At 36.7% G+C, this 18,841-nt stretch overlaps 1 protein-coding gene across 2 annotated transcripts in view; it reads right to left on the bottom strand.

The window, feature by feature from the left end:
* The window catches only part of EXOC6 (exocyst complex component 6), a 231,158-nt gene that overhangs the window by 99,227 nt on the left and 113,090 nt on the right, over nucleotides 1-18,841 (bottom strand). For both annotated transcript variants that reach the window (XM_044240115.1, XM_044240114.1), the window contains exons 14-17: nucleotides 17,844-17,949; nucleotides 13,024-13,133; nucleotides 6,042-6,153; nucleotides 3,929-4,063 (exon numbers count right to left, since the gene is read on the bottom strand). In XM_044240115.1, the coding sequence (XP_044096050.1) occupies nucleotides 3,929-4,063; nucleotides 6,042-6,153; nucleotides 13,024-13,133; nucleotides 17,844-17,949 (463 nt within the window). The remainder of the gene's footprint in view (nucleotides 1-3,928; nucleotides 4,064-6,041; nucleotides 6,154-13,023; nucleotides 13,134-17,843; nucleotides 17,950-18,841) is intronic.

The raw sequence follows: 18,841 nt of genomic DNA, 5'->3' as shown, positions 1-18,841 counted from the left end.
ATGGTTCTTTTTCCTTCCCCATTGCTGGAAGCACAAGAAGATTATTCTTCAGTCTTCACTGGAAGAAACTGGTAGAGCTCCAGGAGGGACAACTCACAAAAGTGTGAGCCCCACCCAGATGGGGTCCCCCTTGAGTTTTAACTCCCTAACTTGTCCACACTGAGCCTCCAGCAATTCATTAATACAGTTCAGGTTTTCCAATACTGATTCCTGTGGAAGTTTATGGCTCCATTAAATTGTGGTTCTCTGTATTTTTCAGTCTGTCTCTCTCCAATCTGGGGACCAGCAGTTTGCCCTATGATCTCACTTCTCTGACAGATCAAATAAATTTATTTTTCAGTTTTCTCAGTTTTTTTACTTGTCAGGACACAGTGACAACTTCCAAACTCTTTGCATACTAGAATGGAAACTAGAAGTCTGTATTTACCTTTAATAATTAATTGAGCTATATATATTTATAACTTTTGCATATATAAATTGTGCATATATATATATATATATTACACTTAATTTTAAAAGATTTTATAATAGTCCATGTACCACGTCCTTGCTCTATAGGATGAGAATTTCAAGCTCATGATCAAAGATAACTTACCACTGTCACTTTAACCATAATTCTAAAAAAAAAAAAACTTTGCTGCACAGTCATCAACAGATTTTAGAACAGCAAATTAGAAAAAGAATCAGAAGCATATTCCATGTAGGCACTTATAGTTGGAATCACGGCCAGGGCTTTTTAGAGTGGCAGGTTGGAAAAACTCCCTGGAGCAAAGTTAAAGAGCTCTGATGCCAAAGAAAAACTGGGCCATTTCTCTACTATATAGATTAGAAAGGTAATGGTATTCCCATGTTTCCCCCTCCATTCTGATGCAAATCTTTTCAGTCAGAAGTCTTAAAGTAGCTCTCAGTGTGGGTCCAGGTTAATTTCAAAAAGCTGAGGTACTGCTTGAGGCTAGAACTAGTTACTTAACTTCTTTTGTATCACTCACAGATTTAGCAAAATAAAGGCATGCTAACAAGAGAGTTTATATAATATTTCATAAAATAAGCAAAGGTAAAAATCAAGGACTTTGTGTATGCATCTGTGTTTTTTGGAGGGGAAACAAATGGGGTGTGGGTAAAAGAACCTTTAAATGCTTATTTCCATAATCACTGGGCAACTAAATAGGAATATGTTTGCTAGGGTCACTGGACTGAAAAGAATTAGGCTAAGAGGTTAACTAAGCAATGTATGCTAAAGTCTGTAATCAAGACTGTACTTTAATCAGCTCCTTGAAAGAGGTAATAGACTGACTGTTCCCTAGGAATGGAAATTCCCCCCAATCTCACTCAACAATTCACTTTCATACTGATTTTAAAACTTTCGCTATTGAATTGCTTCCTTACATTTTTTTTAATTGCTTCCTTATATTATAGTTTAAGACAAACTCCCCTTGAAACAGACAAAAGGTAGAAATGAGCACAGCTCTTGTTCTCATTTCATAAAATAGAAAGGCTTCCTGAGTTCTGTGTGAAAACAAAACAAAAAACAAACAACAAAAAACAAGGATGCTCTACTATTTGTACAGGCTGCACTTGATTTTCTGATTTCCAAGAAAACCCAACGAGTATTCTATAGCAATTATAGTTTCAACTAAATTATCTATAACTTAAGGGACCACTGGAATGATGAACCAGAGCTAACATATCTAAACATTCCCTCCCAACAAGCAGATTTGGGGAAGTATAGTTCTAAGATCCCTTAATCTTAAAGTAGCATGTTTCAGTGTCTTGGTTCTTTGACTTATAAATGAAAAGGAAATTTGCTTGAAGATCCCTAGATATACCAGATGTCAAGGCAATTCATGTTTTAATGAGAGGACAGAGTAAGCTTGTTAAATTTAATGTTAACAGTTAAATATGCTTACAACTCCAGTCCTTAGCAAATCTCTTCTTGACAGTATATGAGTAACATATGGACATAAGGATAGAGAATAATGAAAAAGAAGAAAGATTGTGTAAAGTCCAATATAAAAGAAAATAATTTGTCATTGGATTAGAAAAATATGCAAAAACTTGTGGACTTTCCTCCCATGTTATATTACTTAATATACCATATTGTCAAGTGTCTTTTTTTTTTTTTTTTTTTTTTGGTCAAGTGTCTTTTTTATAGTTTTTTTCTCCTATGAGCTTCTCGAGGCAGGGATACATTTTTATATTTTCAGCACCTAATAGAGCACTCAGAGCATAGATGATGTACAACAAATGACACTACACTAAGTATCTTTAAACTCCATAATAATTGAATGACATAGGTAATACATTACTACTCAAATTTTATAGAAAAAAAAACCTGTGAAACATTACAGTTGAAAAATGTGCCCAAAGTCACACAATAGTCTAACTCCAGAGTATATTGCCCTTAATTACTGTACTATACTACCTGAATAAATCAATGTTTGCTTTGTGAAGTTTCTGTCTCAGTTTTAATAACTAATTTCATCTATTTGCTCACTCAGATGTCATCTGCATTTGTGCTTTAATGTATCAGGATGACTATATGAGCTCAGGAACCATCAGAAAAACGTAAGATCTGGGGACCAGCCAGATAATTTTAGGAGCCAAGAGTCATTTCTGGACTTCACACTTTCGAAGTGTGGTTATTGTTAACATTAGTTATTTCTAAATACAAGTATATTGAATTTTTAAAAATGTAAATGATTATAATATAATTATAGGAGCCAAGGTGGTAATTTATAATATATCAAGAATAAAAGCATGGTAACACTTTAATTAAAAACTTAGAAAGGAATATGAGGTTAAACTAGCCAGCCTAGGGGCACCTGGTTGGCTCAGTTGGTTAAGCATTTGTCTTCAGCTCAGGTATGAGAGGGTCCTGGGATTGAGACCCAGAGCCAGCTTCCTGCTCCGCTCCCTGCTCACCAGAGAGCCTGTTTCTCCTTCTGCCCCTCCCCCTGCTCATGCTTTCTCTCTCTACCAAATGAATAAATAAAATCTTAAAAAAAAAAATTAGGGCGCCTTGGTGGCTCAGTGGGTTAATCCGCTGCCTTCGGCTCAGGTCATGATCTCAGAGTCCTGGGATCGAGTCCCGCATCGGGCTCTCTGCTCAGCAGGGAGCCAGCTTCCCTCTCTCTCTGCCTGCCTCTCTGTCTACTTGTGATTTCTCTCTGTCAAATAAATAAATAAAATCTTAAAAAAAAAAAAATTAAACTAGCCAGCCTATTTTAAAGATAAGAGATCAGTAAGTGGTTTATATTAATTTAATAAACTGGTCAATGAAAAGTGATTTATATAAGATTATGCCAGGGTCTCATCTATATGACCCCAAATCAATAAAATTATAAAACAGTTTATAAAACAAATTAATGAAATTATTCAATCTACCATTCTTCTTAAAACAACCATTAATTAATCTTTTGGGATAGCACACAGTATTATATAAACAGAAATCTTTCCATTCAGAAGAACATAGGACTTTGGTAACATGTAAAAAGGTAATATTTATTTTTCTTCAAATCAGAGTTAATAAAGAATATAAAGCCAGTCTTACACTTACCTAATTCATCTTACATTTTTAATTTCCAAACACATACATGTATACACATTACATATAAAATTAATTATGGAACTGTGAGATATTAACATAAATCCAGTTAAGGCTGATTTAGCAATACCGTAAGTCTTCAAAACATGAACAAAGTGTAATATAGCTGTGGAAAATCAATACATTTTTCTCCATTTTAGGGGCGATGTTTAAAATGCCAAAAGGAAACTCACATTTATCTATTTGTTGTTGACAATGATTAATCTCTAATTTTCAATGGTTCAGAATATAATGGAATCAAGTGTATGATAAAAATTGTCTTATATTTTTAAAAGTTTGCTTATAGTAATAGAAATAAAACTTTTTGGTTGGATTTTTACATACCTTAAAAGTAGAAAGTCCATAAAGTCTTGTGGTATGAACAGTCTCTTGAGAAATGTTTGTAATATTAGTTATAAAGTCCTCAAGGTATTTGCAAGCTTGTTCCAAGTGTGTTGTGTTTATGATGATTTGCACTAGCTAGAAAATACAAAATAAATCTGTTAAAATGTAGGTTACATGTACACAAAACCATCTGGTTTATGAAAATGAATTATTATTTTCAGCAATGGTACCATTTCTGCATAATTATAGCTTTATAGGATACAAAGGATTATCTGATTTAAAAAGCCTGCTGCAAATACTATAAATGCTATAATTAAAAAAAAACAAGAGTCTGCCAATTAACTTAGAACAACTCTTTAAAGTACTTTTCCAAATTTTATACATATACCAAGTAAAAAAATGAGTATTTTCATTTTTCATAGCAAGTCTGGCAATCACCATTCTACATATATGTTCTAATATTCTCCATGTAAACCCTTCCCCCTCAAATAGCTTAAATTTACACTAAAAAAAAATCCACTTCTACTAATAAATTCAAAACTGTAAGGGCCTGCCCCTCCCAGAGGAACTTGCTTGGGGACCCCAGATGTAGGGGTGGGGCAGGCCAGGTGGAGATGTCCAATCAGTGCAGCATGTGTATATCCACTGGGATGAATTGAGATCCGATTGGCCACCTGTGTAGGGGCGGGGCTCAACCAACCGCATAAAGGTGGCTGAGCGAGGCTAGCAAGGGAGTAGGAGAGCTGTGGCAGGAGCAGAAGGAAGAGTTGGTGGGAGCAGAAGAGTCAGTGGAGTGGAGGAGCTGTAACAGCTCTTGTAAGAGCTATAACCGCCACCAGCGGTCCCTGCGCTGGCAGTCTCCAGCCTCCAGCGGCCCCGAGCCGCTGCCTGCAGCCTCCAGCCGCCTGCAGTCCCGCCTCCGGTGGTCCCGCCTCCGGCAGCCCCGAGCCACCTGCAGCTTTCAGCCGCCTGCAGCTTCCAGTGGCCCCACCTTCAGCAGCCCGAAGCCGAGACACCAGCGGTCCAGCAGTCCAGCCGTCAGCAGTCCCGACGCCTGCAGCCCCTAGATGCCAGCGGTCCAGCGGTCCAGCTGTCCAGCGGTCCCGATGCCTGCAGCCCCTAGATGCCAGTGGTCCAGCGGTCCAGCGGTCAGCAGTCCCAATGCCTGCAGCCCCTAGACACTAGCAGCCCCAAGACACCAGCGGTCCAGCGGTCAGTGATCCCGATGCCTGCAGCCCCTAGATGCCAGCGGTCCCGAGACGCCAGCGGCCCTGAGATGCCAACAGCCCCTAGCCGCCAGCAGCCTCGCTGCAAAATGCCTCACCACCCCACGCCACGAGCGGCCTTGTCCACAGCGGTGGCTTCCTCTGGGTGGCAGACTTGTCAGAGTGGCATCGTGGGGAGCAGAGTCTGTGTCATCCGGGTTGTCCCCCTTGTCATCGTCGCTGTCATCATTGCCTCTTCGTCGTCGGGAGCGGCCTCATCTGGGAAGCGGTCTTGTCCAGAATGGCCTCTTCTTGGGAGCGGCCTTGTCCGGGGAGCAACCTCATGGAGCAGCGGCCTCATCTTGGGAGTGGCCTCTTCTTGGGAGCGGCTCCGATCATGGAGTGGCCTCATCTGCGGAGCAGCCTCATCTAGAGCAGCCTCCTCCGGAGCGGCCTTCTTGGGAGTGACCTTGTGGGGATCATCATCATCGCCTTTTCGTAAGAGATAGCCCTGACCAGTCAGTTTGATTCTTGATGCTTGGCGCGAAATAAAGTTTTGCTTGACCTTCACTTTGTATTAACAAAACAGATGGGGCGTCTGGGTGGCTCAGTTGGTTAAGTGTCTGACTCTTGATTTTGGCTCAGGTCATCATCTCAGATGATGAGATCAAGCCCCACGTGGAGCTCTGTGGTTAGCAGGGAGTCTGCTCAAGATTCTCTCTCTCCCTATTCTTCTTCCTCAGCCCCTCCCCACACATGCCTGTACCCTCTCTCTAAAATAAATCTTTAAAAGTAAAATAAATTTAAAAAAATAGAAATCTAGTTTTACAGGATGATATTTAGCAATAACTTATACATTTTTTTCATATAATGAAAGATTTAACTAGTATTTTTTTTTTTGTACCTACCTCTGTCAAACCTATATGAGGTTTTCTAATAAGATTCAGTAAACAGCTACTCAAAGTTCTGGTCAGCAGCAGATTTGTAGATTTTCTAAGCATATCATCTATTTCTGTTGAGCTAAAAATAAAAGTTGATTATTATTTTGCTCTCCAAAAAGGTATAGTTAGCTTCCTGAATGATTTAACACAATTAACTACAATAATTTGCTCCACCTCATTCTTTTATATCTTTAAATAAATTATCCAAATTTATTAAATCTCCAAATTCAATTCTGTCACAAAAACAACATTTTCAACAAAGCAGAATGTTCATTTATGGCATAATTTAAATGTATTCCATTAACCATTACAATAAAACCATGGGGTACTTAGTATAAAGGGAAATAAAATTATTCTTAAATTATGACTTCACTATGGGATACTTCTAAAGACACTTCAAATACAACTATAGTTAAAAATATTTTTAAATGTAAATTGATGTGAGCTCTTTCTAGATATAATTAATTACTAGATTTAACTTTAATATAACAAAAATATCATGTCCACTGAGATTTTTTTTAAAAGATTCAAAGAAGTAAAAATAATTACCTTACACTAGTTTTAATTTGGTGCAAAGAAAAAAAGAACACTCTATGATATTTCTTAACATCCTTAAGATTGCTAGGCTAGCACTAACAAGCTTTTTATTTTCTCCTAACCACTAGACCTTTGATTTAAGTAAACAATGACTTCTTCATATATATATTAACATATATAGCTTCATTATCAAAAGGATTATACTGTCCTTACACTAAGTTTTCTCAGTCTCAGCACTGTTAACATTTCATGCAAGATAATTTTTTGCTGTGGGGCTGTCCTGTGCTTTGAGGATGCTTTGAAAGATGTCTAGCACCATTCCTGGCCTCTACCCACTAGATGCAAGTAGCTCCCTTCCCCCTAAGTTGTGGCTGGGAGCCCAAAGACATTGCCAAATGTACCTGGGGTCTCGGGGTGGAATTACTCCAGCTGAGAACCACTGCTATACAGACTAAAATTTTAGCATCCTTTCTGTTTTATTAAAATGTTACTCTTAATAATCCATGAAGCACCAATATTTATAGTTTATATTTATTTTTTAATTGCAAATAGAGCAAGATTTGACAAAACACAGGTACTTCTCACTATTACTCCAATGTTCTCCATTTTAACGCAGGCATTTTTTTCAATATCTGCTAACCCTAACTCTAACATACCTAAAAGAATATTTTTCTGATTTTTTACAACTAAAATCAAGACTTCCCAGACTTACCAGTAGGGTCCCAGGGTTAGTTGACAACAAACTCTGGGACAGAGAACTCTTGCTAATCTATCAACAGTGTCCTAGAACAATCAGTATACTCACCCTGTCAAAAAAGAGGTGGTTACCTACTCCTCTGGTTTCTTTTCTGACACACTCAAATTATGCTTAAAGACACCCTGAATAGCATACTTCTCAGATGAAAACTTATCCAGTATAGATAATGCCTTCTGTTAATTTCCCTGAACTTCCTTGATGCTGAGTCAATGCATACCTTTTTCTTGCTTAGGTGAAAGCAGAGAAAGAAAACTATCAGCACCTATGTCCTATTTGTGCTAACAAGATTTACCTGACAATGACCAGTATTTCCACCATCAGGTTTTTATCTCAACTGAGCAATATTTTCCTTAACTCCTTGTCCTTTGAGCCTATATAACCCATACTCTTCCTACATTTAAAAAAACATTTCATAATTAAATCTCTCATACAAACTGAAAATTTCTTACAGATCATATTAGGTCCAGATGTTTCCTCTGTGACCAAGTAGTTGAGACTTTGAAGTCTCTTCATGAAGTCATTTCATTCTCCAGCCCTACTTTTATTCATATATAAAAAGAAACCCAAACATTTGTAATAAAAAGCTCTGAGGCATCTTCTGGTTCTAAAAATCAAACTCCAAATATGTTTAAACATAATAAAAGAGCTTTAAACCCAGAAAGTGATTTTTTCCATAACTTTTTAATGACAAATAAAAGAACAAAGGAACTCTAATAGCTCAATTTCAGATCACAGATACAAATTTTTAAAATAAAAATGTATGTCAGAAACCTGATGATCTAGAAAAAATTTAGATTTACGTATTTTTAAATAAACTATGCTGTGCTGTCTCTGTAATCTGAACTGTCAATTCTCTTATTAACAAAATGAAAATAGCCAATGTATTTAGTAAAGCATAATTTTTTTAAAAATGTAAAAATAAAGGCCTTGTTGAATGAATAACTTATGTTCATAGAGAGTTCATTACAATGATTAGATACTGAATTAACAAAAGTGACAAATACTCTTGTCAAAGACAGAGGGAAAAAAAACTTCACAATCTTTTCTGCCCCAGCATTAGTCCACAACACTGACTTCCTGAAAGGCTAGGAGTTCACATACAAAGTCAGAACTGAGGTGCCAATTCTAGTTCTAGTAAGACAACAGGGAGGCTTTAGGGAAAACTAGACATAATATTATGACTAATGACTTTTATCTATGGTGTTATAAATGCACTAAAAATATCAGATAACAATTAAATACCCAATGTCTCTCCTCTGTAAATTAAACAAAAGTTAATTGCAAACTGCTAGGACTCTATACTTTCTACAGTTTAACAATATCTTAATTAGATGTCAGTCCTATTTTTCAATAATCAAAATTTAGATTAAGCAGTAAAAAGTACATATTAGGATGTGCAAGTTGTATACATTACCTATTTAAAAAATGTTAAAGTAATCTACATTTAAAGTAAAAGATGAGAGGAATCAATATTATAGAGCAAAGACTGCAGCTTCAAGAATAATTCTGAAATACACCATTTGAGCCAAGTTGTAGGATGTTGAAAAGATACTTGTTTCTCCTTTTCACATGCATATGTTTAGAACAGATGAATGCATGCATCATTGTTTTCAAAGATTTAGACTAACTACAACCAGAATCTATTTGAGAGTATATGAACAAATTCAAGTCCACCCAAAGGTAGGTCAAATTGTTAACTTCCCTTAACTTCACCTTCTAATTATTCCTAAGTACCAGGTAATAGCAGGCTCTTAAATACTTCTTGCTTATATTCCTTCCTCTTCATCACCACTGATCCTATTTCAGTCTTTATCTCCCTTCTTGAACCACTGCCTTCATTAGTTCAACATGACTATTTTTTTTTTAATCCCACTCCAATCTATCATCCACACTGAGGTCTCCAGAGTAAACGTTCTAGAACATAACTCTAATAATGTCATTCCTTACTTAAAAATTCTTCAACGATTCCCTCATGCTTACAAAGTAATATATAAACACTCCAAGTTCCAGTCTCATGTCTAATAATGTAATATCCCATCCTCTCTGAAGTAACTATGTGCTTACCAAATGCCAGGCACTATGCCGAGTGTCTTATACACCTGCACTACCTCGCTTAATTCTTACAACCACTGTATGAATTAATTCACTCATTTTACAGATGAGGAAACTGCAATTTAAACAGATTAAGTGACTTGCTCAACATCCTACCAGAACTAGTGAGTGCCACCATCAAGACTCAAACTAAGGTCTAAGTCTGAAGTTTATATTCTTTTTTTTTTTTTTTGAAGATTTTATTTTATTTATTTGACAGAGATCACCAGCAGGCAGAGAGGCAGAGAGAGAGAGAGGAGGAAGAAGGCTCCCTGCCAAGAGCCTGACCCGGGGCTCGATCCCAGGACCTGAGATCACAGCCTGAGCCGAAGATAGAGGCCTCAACCCATTGAGCCACCCAGGCGCCCTGAAGTTTATATTCTTAACCGCTGTATTATAGTGCCTTTGTCCAAATAAAAAATTTAGAGTGGTAAAAGAAAAACAAGACAGGCATAAATTACTGGTGGCTCTCAGACCATTTGAGTTCCACTGTTGAAAACTACCATCGCAGCAATTTGTTAATCATTTTCAGTTAATACTCTCATTTATCCATTGGTTTTCAAGTGCTAGATCATACCATGCTGTGCAGTACAAAGAATTTTATGATTGAAGTTAAAAGCTAATGTCTTTGAAATGTATCTTTAGAGACTTTGGTATAAGAGATGGTAGAATAAAGTGAAGCTTAAAGAGCTTAATGCTGTGGTTCTTCAAGTGCAAAGTGCATCAGAATTACCCAGAGGTCTTGATAAAACCCAGGGCCCCACCCTCAGATTCAATAGGTCTGAGGTGGCATTTCTAATAATTTCCCATGTGATCCTAATGCTGCTGGTCTGAGGACTACACTTTGAGAATCACTGGCTTGTGAGAAATACATAGCACAACTGATACCATTCATTTATCTTCCTTTTTTTCCTTTTTTCTCCAACTCATACATTATCAGGAGCAAAAATTAAGAAATCTTTTAAAGATCTCTAAAAAGCAGTGTAAGACCTAAAATCAGGTAACTCTTTTATGCTAGCAGAAGACACATTTCTTCCTCCACTTATTTATATGCTCTTAATTTTTTAAAAAGATTTATTTATTTGACAGAGAGAGAAATCACAAGTAGGCAGAGAGGCAGGTAGAGAGAGGGGGAAGCAGGCTCCCCGCTGAACAGAGAGTCTGATGCGGGGCTCAATCCCAGGACCCCAAGATCATGACCTGAGCTGAAGGCAGAGGCTTAACCCACTGAGCCACTCAGGCACCCCTTATATGCTCTTTAAATCCAAAATAGTGGTAGCTTACAATAAGAGACACAGATACAATAAAATAAAAACAACTGTCATTGTTCTGTTTCAGCTTGAAAAATAAATGACTGTTATACATGTACTGCCTTCATGCCTTTCTTATGACTTAAAATTCAGAAGAGCTTCATGCTGAAAGGTATTTCCTGCTATTCAAGATACAAATTCAGAAGAATAGAATTGAGAGGGAGATTGTGAAAGCCAGCTTCACCACTCTCTCTTCCAGAGTGTATTCACAATTAGAAATATGTCATGTGACTATAATGCAAGGTTCATCTAGGTAGCTGGAACAAAGGTGGCATAAAGATAAATGTCCTAACATTAACTGGTCGCTCCTTAAATGCCAGACGCTTTCACTGATATGGGAGTCAGAAGACATCTTCCTTCATCCCAGCTCTCTAACTAACTAGCTGGGTCATTCTGGATGACATAGCCTCTCTGAGCCTCAGTTTCCTTGTCAGCAAAACAGAAATAACATCACATTTCCCAACTCCATAAATATTGGGTATTATTTCATCACACCAGATAAATGGTATTCTCTCATCTAAAATCAAGTTCACTACAGCTACCAACAACTGCTGTACTGCTCTCCATTACTGAATATGATACCAATTTGCTACAACATTCTTTAATTCTGTTCGTTTTTTAATCCTCACTTTAAACCTAATTAAGGAAAAAACTATTAAGAATATCAGTTTTTTGACAAGTGAATAACACAAAGTAGGGATATTATCTAGTTACTGGTAACCAGAGCAACAGAAAAACTGAAATAAATAAATAAGATCTAAACAACTAAAGAAAAAGGGGGAAAAAAAGAAAGAATACTGGAAAAAAATTTAACAACAAATCCAAGGTGTGACTCTTATTTGGACCCCAGCTACAGCAGCCCAATTGTCCACTGACAGATAAATGGATAAAGAAGAAGTGATACATACACACACACACACACACACACATATAAAACAGAATATTACTCAGCCATAAAAAAGAATGAAATCTTGCCATCTGCAACAACATGGATAGAGCTACAGTATAATGCTAGGTGAAATAAATCAGTTAGAGAAAGACAAATACCACATGATTTCACTCATATGTGCGATTTAAGAAACAAAACAAATGAGCAAAAGAAGAAAAGAGAGAGAACAAACTGATGGTTATCAGAGGAAGAGATGGGTGAAACAGGTGAAGTGGATTAAAGAACAGACTTATAATGAGCACTGAGTACTGTACAGAACTACTAAATCACTACATTGTATACCTAAAACTGATATAACACTGTATATTACCTATATGAATTAAAATTAGATTAATTAATAAAAGCTCTAGAAAGAGTAACAGTAGCAAACTGTTATTAGCAAACAAACATACCAATGGTAAAAAGACATCTTGGGGGCAATCAAGAAAATAGTGATATGGACGAGAGAATTGATGTTATGGAATAGTATTAATTTTGTTAAGTGTGATGTTTAAATAATGAAATACCTTTATTCTTTTAGAAACACATACTGTTTCCAGGGGTAAAATGTCATTGTTTCTGAAATTTTTTTTTTTTAAGATTTTATTTATTTGCTAGACGAGAGAGAGAGAGAGATCACAAGTAGGCAGAGAGGCAGGCAGAGAGAGAGGGGGAAGCAGGCTCTCTTCTGAGCAGAGAGCCTGATGCGGGGCTCGATCCCAGGACCCTGAGATCATGACCTGAGCCGAAGGCAGAGGCTTAACCCACTGAGCCACCCAGGCGCCCCTGGAATTTGTTTTTTAAAATACTCAGCAAAGGGGTGCCTGGATGGTTTAGTTGATTACCTCTGACTCTTGGTTTTGGCTCAGGTCATGATCTCAGGGTCATGAGATGGGCCCCATGTGGGGCTCCACACTGAACACAAAGTCTGCTTGAGATTCTCTCCCTCTCCCTCTGCCCCTTGGGTACGTGCCCTCTCTCTCTCTCTCCCTTTCTCTCTCAAATAAATAAAATCTTAAAAAAAATAAGATGAAATACTTAAGCAAAAAAATTTAAGAAAATATGGCAAAATGTTTATTATTGTTACAGATGCGGAGAACACAGGAGTTTCCTATCTCTATTTTTATGTAAGTTTCAAGATTTACATTATAGAAAGTAAAAAATACATACCACCAAATTTACAGCAACTTAACCTCAATGTTACTAAAATGTGCAAGCCTTTCCAATGAGATAATAATCCATTAAAGAATCAAGGCCAGAAAATCAAGTGTTACTGTTTCATAAAAATAGCTATGATAAAGATATATTTCTTATTAGTAAACTTACCTCCGGTGAAGTGACTCTGAAAATTTAAGGCTAGCATAAATAAATTCTTTAACTTGAATGTAAATATGAGGCACTGACTGAGACATGGGAAATTTCTTTGGGAAAGATTGCTGTAAAAAGAAAAACAAGTTAATAATGTTTTTTAAATTTTAGAGAAAGATATTCTACTCACCTAAAAATATAAAAATTAAATTGCTTTCACATTTGAATAGGAAATAACAGCATCTCAAAGCCTACTATTATATTTCTCTGTTATGCTTAAGATTTTAAAGAAAACCAAAAGTTTGTTTTTAGATCTTATTTATTTGAGGGAGAGAGAACGAGTGGGAGAGAAGGGCCAAGGGTGAGGGGAGAGGGAGGGAGAGAGAGAGAGAGAGAAAGAAAAGCAGACTCGCTGCTGAGCAGAGAGCCTGATGTGGGGCTTGATCCCAGGACCTGGAGATCATGACCTGAGCCAAATGCAAATGCTTAACTGACTGAGCGACCCAGGTGTCCCAAACTGAAATATTTCTGAAGAAAATATAGTGGCAACTGACCTGTCTCTTAAACCATGTAATAAAACTTCTAAGAAGAAGTAAAAGCATATATCAATACCATTGTATGTTTTGATAATAAGTATCCTGCAAAAGATGCCTAGCTCTCTGTTGATTTGCATTCATAATACAAGAGTCAGGTTGGCCATGAAAGTTATGGGCCATCTTCCTGGCTCAGTGTCATCAATTAATTCTTTTTTTTTTTTTTAAAGATTTTATTTATTTATTTGTCAGAGAGAAATCACAAGTAGATGGAGAGGCAGGCAGAGAGAGAGAGAGAGGGAAGCAGGCTCCCTGCTGAGCAGAGAGCCCGATGTGGGACTCGATCCCAGGACCCTGAGATCATGACCCGAGCCGAAGGCAGCAGCTTAACCCACTGAGCCACCCAGGCGCCCCTCATCAATTAATTCTAATGATTCCCCTTACTCCCTTTCAGTGAAGGCTTGACACCAATTCAACAAGATATCCATTTCATTCCGTAATTCCTATAGTACCTTACAGCAGTGCAGCCAGTGATTTACAGGGTACCTTTTGGATAAAATGCTTTATCAGCCGATACCTATTGGCAAATTCTCAGTCTCTAAAAGGTAAATTCTCTCCAAGATTTTTACCAAAAGCCAAAAAGCCTTTACCAAAAGCTATTTATACTTAATGAATTCCAATCTATACTTCTATATTAATATTCGTTGCAACCTACTTATCCAGTAAAAGTACCCTTACTTATCAAGGTGTCTAATGATCATGTAGATGTTAAATCCAATGGACTTTTCCAGCTCTCTTATTACCTGATTTATCTAAAGGAGCTGACAAAGTTCGTTCCTTCCTGGTTCTTAAATGATCTCTGCTTCCTTGGCATTCATCCCCCAAACTGATTTTTCTTTTATTTCTCTATCTTCTCTATATCTCTTCCTCTAGTTATCTCTTAAAATTATTGCTACGTAATTACACGCTATCCCATGTCTTCTTTTCTTGTCATATATATTGTCCTTGGATGATCTCATCTATTCTCACGACTTCAGTCACCTTGCAAGTACTATTATCTCCTAAATCTACAATTCCGGGCTAACTCTCCTGAAGTCCAAATCCATATATCTAACTACCACTTAGACACTTCCATGTGGAAGTGTCTAATAAGTATAATATACTCATTAGATCTAATAGTGAAATTATCATTTCCTTCTAAATCTGCTCTTCCTGTGTTCCCTATCTTAGTGAATGCTACCATCCTTCAGGTCTGAAACTTGGCTATCATATTTTACCCTCTATCTTCATCATCCCTCATTTGCAATAATCACCAACTCCTGTCGTTCTCCCCTCCTAAACGTCTCTCTCTCTCTCTTATTTTTTCTAAGATTTTATTTATTTATTTGACAGACAGAGATCACAAGGAGGCAGAGAGGCAGGCAGAGAGAGAGGAGGAAGCAGGCTCCCTGCTGAGCAGAGGCCTGATGCAGGGCTCGATCCCAGGACTCTGGGATCATGACCTGAGCTGAAGGCAGAGGCTTTAATCCACTGAGCCACCCAGGCGCCCCCTAAACATCTCTTAAATCAAATTCCATGACAGTAACTCCCACTCAGGTCACCAGTCTCTCTTAACAAGATAACTACAACAATCCCCTAGCTGGTCTCCCAGACATTAGTCTTAACTCTCCTCTAATCCATTCTCCACTCACTATCCAGAAAGAGAGAGAGAGAGATTGATCGATCAATCTATGTATCCATCTTCCTTCCTTTCTTTCCTTCCTTCATCCTTTCTTTTCTTTCTTTTTTTAGAGAGAAAGTGTGAGCAGGGCAGAGAAGGGCCAAGGAAGAGAGAGAAATCTTAAGCAGGCTCCATGCTCAGCCAGAGCCCATCCCAGGACTCGATCTTATGACCCTGAGATCACAACCTGAGATGAAATCAAGAGTCGGACGCTTAACTGATTGAGCCACCCAGGTGCCCCCAGAGAGATCTTTCTAAAGCACAAATCTGATTATGGTTTTATTGCTTAAAACCCTGTTGTGACTTCTCAGCAACCCTTAGGATAAAAGCTGAACTCTCTAACAGTGTTTACGAGGACTATTATAGTCTGGCCCTTTCTATTTCATCTTCATTACTTGATTTTCATCTCTTGTATTTTATCTACCTTGCAATTTATGCTACCGAATTACAGCCTTTCTGCATGCTGCCTCCTCTATCTTAAGGAATGCCAAATTTTGTGAGTTGTAATGTCTTATTTATCCCTCACTTGACTATAAGCTCCTTGACAGCAGAAACCAAGAAACCACCAAATAGCACAGTGTCTACTATATAGCAGGTGACTGATAAATAATTAATGAACAAAGGTATTCTTAGGTACCTCCATCAGAAACTTTCAACTGGCTGGTAATGAAAACATTCATACACAGCAGTGTCTCTCCAGAACTGGTAGGTTCAACCTTCCCAAATTTAGAGATTCAATCAGGAGTACTACAAAAACCAACCAAATTTGCTATTCTTTAAAATCACCTGATAATGATGCAAGTGCTAACTCACCTCCAATTTATGCTCTACAGAATAATGAACCCAATACTATTTGAAAGAAATTTTAGCTTTAAGAATTTTAATTTTAATGACATTAAAGACAATAAGAATATGTTTTTGTTTTAGGCAAAGTGTTCTAATCAAATTACAGTTATCTGCAAAAAGACAGATCTTTGCATATATGTTCAGTCTCACTACTTGTTCACATAATTTACACTGAAAATATAACTAGAGTTATTTGAAACAGCTTTATATAATTTCTACTAGTTTTAATTGAAAGTTATACTCAAATTAGGAAAAAAATGGAGTATATCCAATGATTCTAAATAACTTAATGATATTTTTCTTTAAGCTTGCATATTTAAATTTTCCACGTAGCTTTTACTTCAACATTAGTTCTTCTTTTTAATAATATATGAACCAATGAAGACAACTCCTAACAAGCTTAATCCTAAGAGGTACTACATATTTTGGAAGCACCCTACAAGCAAAGTCAAACTTCTTTTTAACTATAAACCTATTTTAGATAATTTTGTGTAATTAGAAAGGACATTAGAGTTTATTTAGTTCAAACTTCTCATTTGACAGATGTGGCACAAATGCCCAAATAGGGTAAGTCATCTGCCTATAATAAGCCACAGGCAGAGCTGGCATGTGAACTGGGGCCAAATCCAATCTTTATACAGATGCTATAGTCTGAACAAACTTATTACCAGTAATTAAAACAAATAAAACAAAGCTATGACCTGTAGAATGTTCTGGTCTTCTGTGTCAGAAGACAACTATTATGTATATGTAATGGCAGTCTTAGCTATAATCTACAAGCTATGAATTACATGGTCCTATATTTAGTGACTATTAAACAAAATATGCCTAGTTTATGTATATAAAAAAATAAAAATTTACAACCAGAGTTCACACAACTCACTCAAAATTCATTTTTGTTCTTCATTGTGAAGAAATAAAAATGTAGAGAAGAACTAAATTATAAAGAGTTGGGAAATAAAAAAGAGTAAAGAGGGAAAAAAAAGAATAAAAAAGTGACAATAACAGAAAACATGATACCCTTTCCCCAGGAGATCTGATTCTACCCGGAGATAATAGATAGGTACAACTGTATGCTTGTGTGCAGGTATGAACACATATGTATGAATACACACAAGTATGAATACACAGGTGCAATCGTGTGTATTCCCACAATACTCTACATGCTGGCCTATTTTCTTTTCCTATCCTACCTTTTGTTCAGACATCTCTACTCCAAAAATACATATTCCTACTTCAAGAAAAATCTACAGGTGGTAATTGCATTCATACACCTCTTATTTAACCAAGATAAACTTTTTGCCGAAGTATATTATTTCTAGAAAAGAAAACACAAAATAAGATTTTCCACAGTGATGAACATTTCAAACAAATTCTCCTCTCTTTCCCTAGAATGTAATCTATTCCTATAATCTACTCAACATTTACTTTGTCTAATTTAGAATCTATGTAATGTTACTAATACCTGTCCTGGGAATTCACCTGACATTTGGGACAACTGCTCCTAATATCCCCAGGAAAGTCCCTTCTTAACTTCATAAAAAGAGCAGCACTCATAGTAGTAGTAACATAATTTTTAAAAAGTTAACAAAACATAATTGATTTTCTCAAATAACACAACAACAACAAAAGCTTCAAAAGAAGCCACTCTCACTTACAATTTCAGGTCAATATTAGGTAGCAATAACTATTATGAATTTATGTTTAAGAAAATTCTGGAATTAAAAACTAACTTGTACCTTTTCAAGGTCTGGATCTTGAAAAGGAAATTTACTGATGACTACTTTATATTCTTCTTCATTAACAATAGGGATGGGACTATAATTATCTTCTTCAAAAATGTCCCTGTTAAGAAAAAAGAAGTGAAAACATTAAAAAAGTGTATCACTAGAGTGATAAAAGACAATACTTACCAAAAAGAAAAAAAAGACCATTACTTCAAAAGCATTTTATTAGACAATTCTAAAATTCAATATAAAATAAACTCTGTCCCTCAAAATTCACTTGATCTTAGCCAAAAGGCTGAGAAGCTACTGTCCTTCAAAATTCATGTGCAATCTCTTCCTCCCACTTGTTTTATATCCTCTCAGCATTTTAGTCTTAGTTTTTTACCCCAGAACAATTTTTTTAAAAAGATTTATTTATTTAAGTAATCTCCACACTCCGTGTAGGAATCAAACTCACGACGCTGAGATCAAGAGTCACATGCTTCACCAACTGCGCCAGCCAGACGCCCCCCCTAGAACAATTCTTAAGATGTGCAGTCAGAACAAACATTATCTATAATTAAAAACAAAGCCATGAGATGAAGAGTATTCCAGTTGTATTTCTTGTTAGGGACAACTCTCAAATTGTAAGTATCTTCTCTCTTCCCAACTAGATCATAAATTCCCTAAAGATGAAAACAGTGCTTCTATTTATTTATTTTATTTAGTCTTTTCAAAATGTGTTTACAAAAGGACCTTCTGTATCTAGTAAGGCAGAGACAGTTACTACTCACCCAGTACCCTTCTGTTCTCCTACACAGCCCTCTTGCAAAGGCACAGAGCCTTATCACCAGTTTTGGCCACTGGGTTGTGAAATGGAAGTGACAGGTGTTGCTTCAAGTTTAACTTATGAGCTAACTGTGTGACTCTCTTTCCAATGGTAATAGGGCAGACCACATGTTGAGAATGTAGAAACACAAATGCAAACAGCCTGGATCTTGGACTACTAGACCTACTAGGGACTTCTGTGT

The sequence above is a fragment of the Neovison vison genome, chromosome 2 (assembly GCF_020171115.1).
Source record: "Neovison vison isolate M4711 chromosome 2, ASM_NN_V1, whole genome shotgun sequence".
Lineage (NCBI taxonomy): Eukaryota > Metazoa > Chordata > Mammalia > Carnivora > Mustelidae > Neogale > Neogale vison.
Note: the sequence above shows the minus strand (reverse complement) of the source record. Positions and strands in the feature narration are given on the sequence as shown.